The 14415-nt window shown below is 41.8% G+C and overlaps 1 protein-coding gene across 1 annotated transcript; it reads left to right on the plus strand.

Annotated features, from left to right (window-relative positions):
- The first annotated feature begins 5035 nt into the window (after nucleotides 1–5035).
- Nucleotides 5036–13571, plus strand: gjc4b (gap junction protein gamma 4b). Its single transcript, XM_071488977.1, has 3 exons — nucleotides 5036–5219; nucleotides 10683–11862; nucleotides 11991–13571. Exons 2-3 carry the CDS (start codon nucleotides 10716–10718, stop codon nucleotides 12002–12004), a joined length of 1161 nt encoding a protein of 386 aa, XP_071345078.1. The 5' UTR covers nucleotides 5036–5219; nucleotides 10683–10715; the 3' UTR covers nucleotides 12005–13571.
- Nucleotides 13572–14415: the final 844 nt, after the last annotated feature.

A 14415-nucleotide genomic window follows, 5' to 3' on the forward strand; every position in this document is an offset into this window, starting at 1 on the left:
ATGTCCTCGCTACAAGCTGAGCCGGAAAACTCACATATTGCACTGACTGGAGAAAGTTGATAAAAGCTTCTGTTTCAGCAATTTCTTTAATTTTCTGCAAGTGTTCACATTACAAAGTAATCTCCCGAGATGAATGGTCACCGCAGCGAAGTTGGGGTTCAGCAAAAGTTGAGCCAGGTTCAACTTTATCGCTAGATGAATCTGTGTGATTTGGTAGATGTCTGCATTGGCCTGACCACTGTGCTGCTGAACCGGCCTGATGCAGAGCTGAATTAACATGGCCCAATCCACAGTGCTTGTAAAAATGCACTTAAAGAATTAGCCCTCTGCAGCCTGGGCCCAATCAATTCAGTGGATATCTTCCAAAGTTACTGTTTTGGTTTTTTTTGTATCAAATTATGTTTTCCTGCCACTATCCGTCAAATGCAGTTAGTGAAACACAAAGAGGGAATTTGTATTAAGAAGACCTTGAATCTGAATAACACCTGCTTGATTGAACTAATTCAGAACATCCCAGCTGTGGATGAACATAAAAACATTTGTTGTACAGAACAAGACCTGTGGATTACCCATATCTCTATTAGAGTAGTTATGCAAGGCAAGGATTTCTTAATGGGCAGTATGGACAAGAGGAATGATTGCAGCAACCAATATCCCTTTCACTTACACAGGGGCATGTGAGTAATGTTTCAACATAAACTTTTCCTTTTCAGTTAAAACTGGTGAAATCGGTTCATTTTAGAGCCAACAATTTCAGTATTTCCAAATCTTAAAAAACAAAATCATTTAAATAGATGGTTGAAAATACCCCAGTGTTTTAAATTTGATCTGAGTGATACCTCATTATTTCCTGTAACCCATAGACAAAGCTTCCTCCTTATAACAACAATATAACAACAATTAACACAAACAAGCATATGCCACCTGTTTTGTTAAGACACACACAAGCAGTTGTTCAGGATGTGAACCTGGGACAGATAATCATCTCTGGGTCCCGCCATCACTACACCCAGCCCCCGATACCCTCACCACCACCATCTGCTACGGGGGTAGGGCTGTCTGTTTCCATGGTAACTCAGTACCCCTCCTCCCTATAAGCACTGGGGCTTCTTTTGTGTGTCCCACGTGCAGTCTGTTCCAACTGTAACCCAACCATGCTACTGAGGGGTGCTGGTGTTAACTGCATGACAGAGGGGTTTTGCAGCAGGTTCTGCACCCACAGACAATATAAAGCAGCTTTTTGTCCACTCTTATACTGTGAAACAAGGATGGTGTTACAGACGGGATGCTTTATAGCATTACAGCACTTTAACGACTCTGGACACCATAGAAACACCAAAAAACCTTACAAGAAACCTCACTGTTGAGAGCATCAGGTCCCCTCCCCCATGAAAAACAAGGTGACCTTGCAAATTACGCTTGCCCACCCCCCATCAGGCCTAGTCACCCTGTCCCTCCGTGTGGACTGCCTGTGAAGTGGGGTGATAGGCAGGAATAGGAAGGAAAAAGCAGTAAAGTGGCAAGGAAGGAGCAACAAACCAGGAGACAACAATTCAGAGAGTGCACGGAGGAAAGTTCCTCTGCAGTTTTCAAAGAGATATAAATGCCACTCGAAAAAAAACCCCAAAAACTCAAACTTAATTAATGACCCATAACCTTTAGTTTCTTAGCTCTCATTTAATTTGATATGACAGCATTTATCTTGAAATGAAGCTACTCTAACATCAAATTCTTTGTAATTGTAAACCTCTGACTATTGTTTTGCTATATATGGGACAGTAGCTATGATAACTGAACATTAACAGCCTAATGTTTTAACTTTTCTGTGATTTAGGCCTGAGATCATGTTGTCAAGAACACATCTCGAGCAATGGCAGAAAGTCCAGTCCTCCTCTATCTCTCATATTCCAGGGTTAAGTTGAAGTGAGTTACCCTGATCTGAGGCAGAACCTTATTAGGCTCTATTTGAGATGCACAGACTCCTAAACATCACACAGATGGAAAGTATTAGTCTTGCTGGCAGGAAACTCAACTTTCCTGCTGTACTGTGAATTAAAATGTAACAGTGTGGTCTAGGTTTACTGCTGATCTTAATTGCTCTCAGTCCTGTGAATACCGGCCAAAAACCGTACAAGTGCAGGTAGATTTGCTACCGGAACATTAACAAAGGCTTCTGTTCACATTAGTGTCAATGGTTGTGGAAAGGAATTGTAAAGGTTGGAAAATAGCCATGAGGAGTGGACAAATGGATAATAATGATAATAAAAAGTTTAACAGATGACTGCCGGGCTGCAAGAGAAAGGAATTCGTTTTTGGGCCACAGCAAAGACACTGCTGGTCATTTTTCTAGAGTCATCTTGGACGGTTGCCCGGTTAACCTTGTGCTAATGCCATTTAATAAAATGAGCTGAGCCCTTGTGCTATTTGGCAGGGAGACTGCCTCAAGAATGCAAGTTAAAAGATTAAAACCAGCAGGAGCACACAGCAAGCATTTCTGAACCCTAATGTGACTGTAGCTCAGCATTTCTGTGCCTATGTGGTTCCTACACTCTGCAAACATGGTAGTCGCAAAAAGGAATCCCTTCATTTGTAATATGGCAATGAATACACACATCGTCTCCCAGTTTCGGAAACACAATCACAGCTGTCAGAGACTGAGTTCTGGGGTGGGAGCCATATTTTTTTCCATCTTCATAACCCTCTCAAGCATTTCAGCTCCTCCTGCTGACAAAATATCTGGCCACAACTGCCAGGAGGGGAACATTATGGCTCTCTCAGTAGAACTTGCACAAGCATTCAGGCACAAAACCAGTTGTGGGTGTTGAGTGTGTGTGTGTTTGTGTGCGTGTCAGTAAAGCAAACATCGCAGAAGGGATGATTCACAATGGGTCAGGCTCTGGAGCAAACAGGGGGCGACGCTTGAGCAAAGCCCTTTCACCTCTTTAGAAATGTTAAATGTTGCAACATCATATGTGTGGATATGTAAGGGCAACGTTTTTGTTAGTAAGCAGCCAGGAAAAGAACAAATCCAGACATTTTTTGTGGTCAAACTAAAAAATGCCTGTCAACAAAGCAATACAGAGAAGTTGGAGCATAAAAACAGTAACAGCACCGCAAGAGTAGTTTTAGACCATAGCCATACCAGCGTGGGTGCTTTTAAAAACTCTAACGCCCACACTGAGACACCACAACAGTACGAGGACATTTAAATCTCCTCTAATGGGAAATCACAGGCAGCTTGAGCAAGCAGCTTTTAGCCAGACTGTATGCTACATATCACGCATCAGCTCTGTGCATCCAGTCCTCAAAATGACACTGTACAGTACTGACTACAACCGTGATCGCCAAAATAAAGGCAGTAAAAAACAGCCTTGGTTTAAAGTGGCCATTACAGTACATTAATGATAGGAATAATGGTGTATCTTTTGCAAATATGTGTCGTCTGAGTCCAGTGTGTATTCAGATTATACTGTTAAAATTCACGTTTTAACGTTAAACATGCATGGTCAAAAACCTGACCAGTATGCTTCATCAATTATAACTGTATTGATGAATATTGATTTTTTTCTGTGTAAACAACAAGAGAACCAACTTCAGTCCAAAGGAGACACGAGGCCAGGCTGCTCGGTCTGCAGATTATTTTTCTCTGTCATTCGGTTGAAGCAGGGCACCCCACATTACACCCAATGAATAAAAGCACGCTTGTGGCTCACAATAGAGCTAAGCTGCTCCCCAAGAAGGGGGAAGGGCATTGCATTCCTCCACTGACCTCCTGTTTGCAGCAGATATTAAATAATAACTGCTGCTTTTAATGTGCTTTCACCAGCCATCGAAAAGATGAGACAAAGGACCACGGTGCCTTATCTTCGCAGTGCATTCACAACAAGCAATATGTGAGAGTAGAGCAGATCTGCTTTGTCTGCGTTTTTGTTTTGGAGGGGAGGGTATAAGCAATGAAGACTGGCATTTCAGGAGATCCTGGAAGGACAATGTGATCATTCAATCTGAGTGACTACCTCGGGAGACAGATTCTGCCTGGATGCCTGCAATATATTTAATCTGGGTACCAGCACATATCTCATTTAAGTCACTTCTCTGGGGAAAGTGCAGCGTAAGCCTACTGAAAATGCAGCTGCTTAAAGGAAATCTCACCTTGGACTGAATACAAGTCTAATAGCATAGTGCAGATGGTAGATGCCACATTATTTCTCCAGAATAACAACTCCATACAGTGCTGAGATCAGACCAGTGACTATCCACTTTGTCATGACACAAGCTGGTCCAGGACATAAATCCTGGCTTTGAATAGCACACACTTCCCTTTGTCTTCATGTAATGAGCAGAATTAAGCGTTAGGATGTTGCTTCAAAGAGATGCTGAGGGGGGGGGGGGGGGGGGCTGAGGAAATGCACATGCTGCTCTTGCCAAAGAAAGTGTGACATAGAGGAAGGGGCCCTGTGATAGCAACAACTTCCGAACATCTGCATCAGCAGGAAGAGGGGCAAACACTATCAGCAGGTCGTATGTTGTTGCACATATCCCCAGCAGAAAGGTTAAGCAGTGCAGGGCTGCAGCCTCACACAAACTCCTGCGACTGCTGCTCCCCTCACCTGCTGCTCTCAGCAACGCAGGCAGAGCACACAGGTTACAGGTTGTAACATGAGGCACAGGAGAGTTTTGTGTTTGGTCTTTTGGTAACAATGAGAATGCTTTTCATTGTTTGAAAGAAGATGTGTATTTCAAGGGTAAGGTGCATTACATTCCCTACAGCTTCATGTATGTTTTCACTCAAGACAGGACATGTTTTGTTTCCTTTGTGCCCCCCCCCCCCTCCCTCCCCTACTTTCAGTCACAGATTTCAGTGGGTTATTCTCAGTGTCTGAATCCAGGGTAAAGTTATAGGCGAAAGACGAAGCAAAGATTGCATCAGGAATGCAGGCGGACCATCGTTTTTCCTCCACTCTGCGTAGACAGGGGGTGGGGTGCCCGGCTGAAAACTGGGAGGAGAAAAGGGGGGGATTTGGGAATACTCTTTGTCCTCACCCCGCAGTACAACCAACACAACCGAGGAAGGACGCAGGCTCCTCGTAGGGGAAAAAAACAACTGGATGGCTTGACATTAGAGCGGGAGGGCTTTCTTTTCATGAAGAGAGAAACCGGAGGAAAAGCTCCCGAAATAAACAACTTCAACAACAGAGGAGCCCACAGCGCGACTGAAGGTAAAACAACACGCAGGAGCCAGCGCGGCTGCGCAGACGCGGCAGCATCCCGTCCAGCCTTTTAGCTTCTGCTAACAATGGTGCCTGAGCTCAAGTTTCTATCTTTTAACTTTTCACCCTGAGTCGCTTTCTAAGGTGTTTCGATAACCAGCGTTCACCAAAGCAGCGTCGGTAAACGTGCTGCGTGACCGCCAAGCGGAGTGGAGGCGCACAGGCTGGCAGGATGCGGCGCTAATTACAGGACGTAAATGAGCCACGTTTTTTTTTTCTTTTTTTTTGGGGGGGGGAATTGTTGGTAATTAACGACACATTGACGCAAACTGTGTTGCCACTAGCATCACCTGCCGTGACAATTCTCCAGGTATGCGAATTATTCTGGGTAATAAAGAGAAATCTGAACTATGGCGACTGGATTTGGTGATGGGAGAACGCAAAGGGATCGTGCCTTGCCCCCCCCCTCTCTGAATTCCCCCCCCCCCCCCCTCTATAAATCACATATTCAGGATAATATTCATATAAATATTTTAAAAGTTTATCACTTAGTTACTTTATCCCGACAGTATGACGCAGCGGTCCCCACCGCCAGCGTCATTAACCGCGGGTATAATTGCGGGAACATGTGCGGCACCATGGTGACGTCGTCCCACAGCCATGAGGAGGATTTTTTTTTTTTTCTTAAGCTCCTTTTAAATTGGATTAGTTTCCATTATTATTACAGTGTTTAATTAAATCACCAGAGCCAGGCCTATATCCTCTTAATTTGCTGTCTGCCTATTTTGTTTCTGCTCCAGAAGTAGATGAGCAACTTGTTTATTCGGTTTTTATGGTATTGTGGAAGCTGATGTGAGGAGCAGATGATTTTATTCACCCCGCCTTGTTTCACCAGCAGTATTCAGTGAAGCTCACTCCTAAGTTCAACTCATATGCTGGTTATTATTTTCCCTTCCCAAGCACATGGCCTCGCAGCTTTAGGGCTTGGGGATACAGGAGGGATAACCATATCTAGGCTCCCAGATGTGAGAGCCACAAAAGCCTCTCTGTTCTGCAGGGCTGGGCCAGCGTGGAAACTCAGCTGCTTTACTTAGCTCCTTGCTTGGAAGCAGGCTGTTTTCTTTGAAGTGCTACATATAGTCCGTGGCTGCGTCATTAGACAGGGCATGAAAAGGACCGAAGCTGATGTGATGTAGTTTTAGTGGGTGTGAAATTGTCTGCCTATCTGCCAATACACTAATCATAGTTTTTAAACCCAGAAATCAAATATTAATATTGGTATTAGCCATAAGAAATCTAGTATAGTAGAGTAGTTTATACAAGGGTAGAGTAATACGTTATGGAGTTAGCAGAATCTGATGTATCTGTATATTGAAGGTTTCCACACATTGTTGCACTATATAATAGGAAGAGGTATTTGATTTGTGCTTTAAAAGGATTTAGCATATGTAGTAAAGCTCACAATATCATTGCACCTTATTGTGCTGTGCAGCTATCTTCCTGAAAGAAGAGAGGGGCCATTAACCAACCAGCAAAACTTGCCTCATCATTTGATATAGCAAGTTAATTGTCAGGTGTGGCTGCCCTACAACCAGACATAGTGTACACACATGCTCTCAAAACCTGCTGCTTATTTGCATAGGGATCTGAGAGATGCTTGTTTGTTGTTATGTGAATTGACAGACTAACATTAAGAACACAGCAGCTTCTCTTTGACGGCTCATGTTTAAACAGACTTTGTTTGCATTGTCTCAACGAATGTTAGCAAGTTGCTACCAGGAGCCACGAGACTGAACAGCAGCACTAACAGGTTTAATAACACATGACTATGGAGATGACAAAGAACAATATTTTAGCTAAGAGTTCTAGACTCTGGCTGTCTGATTAGCGGTTTCTGTGAGGGAGTCCGACAGTTTTTTGTTTTTTTGTTTGCCTTTTTTTATCAAGTTCGACACACATTTGCAGACTCTTGCGTGCGAGGCAGTGGTTTTCCTTCAACATTGATATCAGCTCTGACTGTGGCTTGCGGCAACTCCTAACCGTTAACCAAGAGTACAAACAGTGGAGTGTGCTGTTTACTCGTACTCCCTGCAGCCTGACAGAAAAGCAATGTAGCTTAACATTTTAGGTAACTGATGCGATGACTGTTGTGATGTCAGAATATAACTAGATGATCTAGAAAAAGATCATCTTTGTGGTAGCTCATAAACTTTGTTTCACCATTTATAATTGAGTTGGTGCGGAACGTTCCTCTGTCTGCATTTTCAGCTTAAAACCACATATCACCACTGAGTAAAGTTTTGTCAGTTATCTTCATGTGGAAACCTGACAGTAGAAATGTCTTATTGTTGTTCAGGTGAAAGTGTTTGTCATGCAGGATATAGCTGCACAGTGGCTGCTCTGCAGAAACCACAGATATAGGATAATATCAGTGGTAGCCACTGTGAGAAGTAAATAGACAAACATCATCAGTAGTGAATAAATAGCTATATAAATAAAACTATATGGAGATAATTATGGAGAATCTTTGCAAAAAATAAGTTTAATTGCATACTAACATCACTGGTAAGGACAGATCAACAGGACAGTAAAGCTTACATGCAGATGCCACTACAGACTGAAAATGTATGATCTCTTCAAAGAGGCTAAGAGCAGAAGACTAAGTTCTTATTAACGTCTTTCTTGAAGCAGATGATTCATCAGATTATTCATTGTACCTGAATTGCTGTTGCACAATGGAAAATAGTGTGCTTCATTCTAACCCTTTATTTGTACAAGGATAGCTTCCTCCAAACGTGACCAAATGTAACATTCACACAGTACTTCTATTCATACCTGGGAGTTGCCCAACACAAACAGTTCTTAGTGAGCATCCCTGCTGGAGCACTTCGAAGGTGATGAATCATCTTTAGAGGCTTGACAGACGTAGTGTGTTACGGGATCTTTGAGCAGTACTCTGTCATTTTTGCCTTATTTGGTTCATTAGAATAAAAATTTTTCATTTAGTACATTTTCAATCTATCACTGAACTCATTTAAAGAAATGCGCCACTGCCATCACAGCATGCACACAGCGAAGTAGAAGTGTATTTCCCATTTAAATTTAAAAAAAATCTTAACTCAGAAAAGCAACATTGTAAATATTGCTGGGTTGGCCAGTTCATGGGACAGGATTAATAATGTGGGGCTTTAATGTCCAGCACTCCTCTGTACTGTGTTCATGTAGACATTACAGAGCCGAATGACCAGGTTATACTAGAAAAGAAATGGTCTGTAAGATGTGTTGTCTGACCATGTTTAAGTTTCAGTGTTTAAACCTAATCTGAACAGAAAGGAGGAAGGTTCAAATGCAGCAGACTTTCTCACCGCCGCACATCTGGCCAGTCAAAGCATAAAGTGGGTGTGAATGTTGGATGGTTGCTTTCGGAAAGTTACAGAAATAGGAGGACAAAGCCGCCCATCCGCCAACGTGGGAAAGGTTCGGGTGGTTGAGTTGGCGTGATTCAACGATATCCGACAAGCAGCTCTGATGGAGTATACCGGTCCCTCAACACTGCCATTTGCCTTGTGTATTAAGACTTTCTAGTCAAAATTTTATCATATAACTACAACTGTTTCCTGCCGTATTTACACAGATTATTTTCTTTGGACATCGTGTACACAGTGTTGCAGTTGTCTTTTCATATTTAACAACCAACCAACCAAATACCGTTGTTTGGATTCAGTTTGGAAGGTAATTTGGCCTAACACGTTATGTATGTAGGTGAAAACTGTTATAGAGGCTGCCGACCTTCAGAGCCCGTGCTGGTTTGCTGTAATGGAATTTAACTCTCCTATTGATTTTCTGCATCACTGAAGGTTGAGCAAATGAATTATATCATGCAGCTCTATTCCTGATGGAGCTTTTTTGTTCATCTTATTATGATTGTAAATGTCCACTCTATTGGTTCAACTCTTATGCTTACACAATAATTGAATAATTAGAATAGTGGAATATTGAAACTAGATGAATTGAATCATTTTTAAGTTTTATGTTTTCTATTGTGGATGAACCTTTGTTTCTTCAGGGGCTCTTCAGGTAGATAAGATTCTGCCTTTTTGGATTTACTTTACTGGTCCTCAGTTGGTTCTGTACTGTCAATTTTAGCTCAGATTCAGTACTTTCAGCTTGAATGGAAAAGCCTAATAAGCCATCACATTGTTTAAATGGCCTTGAAGTAATGCAATTTATAAAAAAAAAAAAAAAAGAATAAAGGATGAGGTGCTGCAGAAGGAAAATCAACAGATTCAAAGATTTAAAAAACATATTTTTATACACACTTAGGACGATTGCTTTTTAACTCAGAAGAGCAACAAGAACCAAAAACAGACTTGAATGCATGTAGTTTGGTTTTCTATGGCCTCTTTTGCTGCCAATTCAAGACATAAATGTATTGTAATAAATCTGAAAAGTATACGTTGCTATAAACACTTGTGTAGCTACGTGGCACAAGCATGGTAGTATAGTTAATGATAGTGGGTAATTACTCAGAAGTTATGAGGTTGGTCTCAGTTGGTGTGAAACCTCCGTGGTGTTTTAACAGGCAGCACTTACTTTGTCTTTGCTGCACCACTCACATTATTAAACCATGACTAACAGCATGAACGTGACATTGGGTGAGTGTTTGTGAAATGTTCAGGCGAGACTTGAATGATCATGCACAATAGCTGTGGTAATTTACTTGTGGTTGACAATGGAACTTGTTTTTTAGCGCCAATCACTGTACGCTAATATTGCTATTTTGAAATAGTGAGAATAGTGTTGTAATCCTGGTTGGGCTCTAATTTCTGTAACTTTGTTTTTATGCCTCTTACTTTATAACTTCTTTCTTACAATCATTGTGCTGTGCCTCACACGCGCTCCTCACTGCCCTGGTATATGCTGTCTTCACTCCACAGTCTACAGATGAACGAGGCTGTGGTTGAACGATCAGATAATAGCAGCCACTGACACATTGCCTGAACTGTTCTTGTCACAGCACCGAGGGTTGGTGTGAGAGAGCTTGTTTTCAGTGACACAATAGCTCCACCTTGTGGCACTCCTGTGCAATAACATGGGGACTCACTATGAGCAAGTTTAATATGTCATGAAGTGAAATTAATAATATAACTTAATTGATGTAAGTCAGTGATAGTTGTGTAGGAGTACAGGCAAAGGTGATGGCTCATATTTTTATTTAAGTTCATTTTGTCTCTGGCTTACTTGATATTTGTCAGCATTTCACCTGCTAAACTGATTATTCCATTATGTCTCTATCATTTAAAATCACTTATTTTGTTTGCTTGAGCATATTTATCTGTGATTATGACTAAATGTTTTTATTGAGATATAGTGTTTTTAATGTTGAGTAAATAATGCTTTCTTTTATTTTTGGTGACAACTTTTGTAAAGACTTGAAACATCTGAATACTATCTTTGTCTTTTTCTGCACAGGTTTGAGAGGTTCCCCCCTGTTCCAGAGCCAAAATGAGTTGGAGCTTCCTCACACGTCTGTTGGACGAGATTTCCAATCACTCCACCTTCGTGGGCAAAATCTGGCTCACCCTCCTCATCGTCTTTCGCATCGTGCTGACAGCAGTCGGGGGCGAGTCAATCTACTATGATGAACAGAGTAAATTTGTGTGTAACACCCAGCAACCTGGTTGCGAGAATGTGTGCTACGATGCATTTGCCCCGCTGTCGCACATTCGCTTCTGGGTCTTTCAGGTGATTATGATCACCACCCCCACCATCATGTACCTTGGCTTTGCTATGCATAAGATCGCCCGCATGGAGGACGATGACTACCGGCCACGGAGCAGGAAGAGGATGCCCATAGTGAGCCGTGGTGCCAACCGGGATTACGAGGAAGCGGAGGACAATGGGGAGGAGGACCCCATGATCCTGGAGGAGATTGAGCCAGAGAAGGAAAAGGACGTTGTGGAGAAGCCCAGTAAAAAGCACGATGGACGCCGTCGCATCAAGAGGGATGGCTTGATGAAGGTCTACGTGTTTCAGCTGCTATCACGTGCCATCTTTGAGTTCTCGTTCCTCTTTGGACAGTACATCCTTTATGGGCTGGAGGTGGCACCGTCGTATGTATGCACACGCTCTCCCTGCCCACACACAGTGGATTGCTTCGTCTCCCGCCCTACAGAGAAAACAATCTTCCTGCTCATTATGTATGCCGTCAGCGCCTTGTGTCTGCTCTTCACTATGTTGGAGATCCTCCACCTTGGCATCAGTGGTATTCGTGACTGCTTTTGTGCACCACGGCCTCGGCCTCCCACCCCACGTCACCCAGCTCTGGCCAGCCAGAGGTCTTCCATCTGCCGCCAACCCTCCGCGCCTCCGGGCTACCACACAGCTCTGAAGAAGGACCCAACAGGAAAAATGGGCTTTAGGGATAACCTGGGAGACTCGGGCCGTGAATCGTTCGGTGATGAGGCTTCATCGCGGGAGTTGGAGAGGCTGCGCAGACACCTAAAACTGGCCCAGCAGCATCTGGATATGGCTTACCAGAATGAGGAGAACAGCCCCTCACGCAGCAGCAGCCCAGAGTCCAATGGCACCGCAGTCGAGCAGAACAGACTAAACTTCGCCCAGGAGAAGCAGAGCAGTACGTGTGAGAAAGGTGAGGCTTTATTGGTTCTTTTCTTTCCACACACTACTACTACACTATGGCTTTCATCTTTATTGTGTAACTGTGACAGACAGCAGACAAAATGCTTACTAACACCGACACCTCTTCTCTGTTCACAGGTCTCCGTGCATAGGTTGTCATCAGCTGATCAGTTCACACCAGGAGCAGTGAGCGCACATAAGGGAATCAAACAAGGAGCGTGTGTGTGTGTGTGTGTGTGTGTGTGTGTGTGTGTGTGTGTGTGTGTGTGTGTGTGCGCGTGCGACGTCATGATTTTGCTTGAGGTGGATGAAGTCAGCCCAAGCCTTCCAGTGTTACGGCCAGCTACGGTCGAGCATCGAGTAAAGGAGGAGAATGGTTGTCTCAACCCAGCAATACTTGAGACACCAGCCTGTCTGAAGATCCAAAGTGCTTACAAACTACCATTGTGCAACAAGGACGGTTAAGGTCAACTTGTACTTCTCCCTCAGGGCAGCTATTTTTTTTTGTTATTTTTATTGTGAGACTTAGAGCTATTAGTTCTTTTTATGAGTTTGTTCTCTGTTGGAAATTCACAGTGAGTGCATCTCAAGTTTGCCTTAGACCTAAACTGGAATTTCATATTCTGGCATTTTGTCAAGGTAAGGCCAAGCCAATTGTAGTGCAAAAAAAAAAAAAAGCTCAAACTGTAAGAGCTGAATCTCGTGTTTTGTGAGGAAGTGAATCAGTGAGTGAGTGCTTGCAGACGCAAACAAAAGTTTATTGGACGAGGCACCACTCATAAAAGAAAGGTACTGGATTTATTGTCATGCTGATGAAGACTTTTCAAGGTGTTTTCATACAAAGATTCTTTCAAGTGTGTCACAGAAATATATATATTTTTTTTTCCCACAATGTTGGCACTGGGCCAGTCAACATCCCAAGTCTGGTGCCTGGTATAGCAACTGGAACACACTTGGGGTGCCTTTGTCCAAAGGAGTAAACAAACCTGGGTAATGCTTGAAAAACATGTAACTCTTGATATTGTCTTGTATTGTTTTAAACTTGTATTTGATACTATTCTTTATTTTTGTATTAGTTTAGAGTATTGTGGTATTGAAAAAGGCTCTTGTCACTGTGGCCATTTTTTTTTTTAATAATTATTTTTAAAGAATGACATTCATGACAGTCTTAGCTCCCCAAAGCCTGATTCAATCCATGGACTAGTGCATTCTGAAAATGGTTTGGTACAAATCATTTCAGCTGCAAAATTATTATTATTTTCTTCTGTTTCTTTTAAGTAAAAACATCTTTTGATACTTAATAACCTGCAGCTTATTTTAATGGGTACACATCATCTGACCAACAGATGTTTTCTTTTTCAGTATGGACCCAAATGAAATTGTATCTGTTGGTTAGATAAAGGATAATACTATAATGTCATGTTAATGTTCCATGTCTGTTAATGTTCCAAGTGCTGATTTTTTGGATTAGTGCGCTGACCGTTCCAGACTCTCAGTGAGGGTTATAAATGATATAATCATTTCAATGTGAATTCAGTGGCTTGAATGCATTCTAAGATGCCATCTTTTGTATTCTGAATCATACCCACAGTGCCATTAGTGCCAACTCAAATATTGTCATCTCAAGTTATTTTTGAGCAATGCTTTTTGTACTTTTTATACTTTTTGTATTGATAGTACTTTGTGGTTAGTTTTTAAAATAAATTTTTTCAACAGACACCAGTTTTCAAATGGTTTGAGTCTCTTGTAATTATTGGCTTGAAAATTGTCTACGTGCAATTCCAGTTATGCATAAACTTAACTTTGCACATGTCCAGGTATAGGAGGTTGTGTAGTAGTTTATAAATCGCTGCCATGATTTGACCACTCCAGTTAGATAAATGGTAGCCGTCTTTCTGACATCACAAACTGGGCACTATAATAGTGTTTGCCTCACAGGATCATTCATGTTAAAAGATTTTAAGTTAGAAAGTCTCTTAAACTATTGCAACAGTGTTAATGTGAAACCAACGTTGCAGTTTAAACTGTATCTTCTGAGAACACAGTTTTTTGTGGTTTTTTTTCTTATTAAATTACCAAATTCAACATCCTGATACCAAACTTATGATTAGTAACAGAAGATACAGCCGTTATTGTGCAATTGAACAGATGTTCCATGAAAGTCATATTTCATGCATGATGCAATATCTTGGTTTCACAATGTCAGTACAGAAGAAATTTATATTTAAAGATACTGCATTTTACAACACTTAAGATGGTGGATGGTGAGAAGGTGCTGTTATGTTTGATATCTATTTATTAAATAAAATTATGAAATATTTAATAAGGTATGTTGTTAAGCCCAGGAATTGTAGTTTTATCATAATTTGATATTTGGTGATATTTAGGAAAGAATAGGGTGGCAGCCACAATCAACCTCTCTTATTTAAACGCCCTTCCTTGCAGGTAGTGTAGTTATTATTTCTTCTGGTTGCCACATGTTCTCACAGGGGGGCTGGAAAGTTATGGAGGTTATAAAGAAACCACAGTTTATCTGGTAGAAATGCTTAGGTGGCAAATTTGT

Source organism: Trachinotus anak, unplaced genomic scaffold (assembly GCF_046630095.1).
Source record: "Trachinotus anak isolate AG129_WGS33_773 ecotype Australia unplaced genomic scaffold, CSIRO_AGI_Tana_v1 ptg000001l, whole genome shotgun sequence".
NCBI classification, from domain to species: domain Eukaryota; kingdom Metazoa; phylum Chordata; class Actinopteri; order Carangiformes; family Carangidae; genus Trachinotus; species Trachinotus anak.

Bases quoted from the DNA above. Each gene is read 5' to 3' on its own strand.
- gjc4b (XM_071488977.1), top strand. From the start codon at position 10,716: ATGAGTTGGAGCTTCCTCACACGTCTGTTGGACGAGATTTCCAATCAC.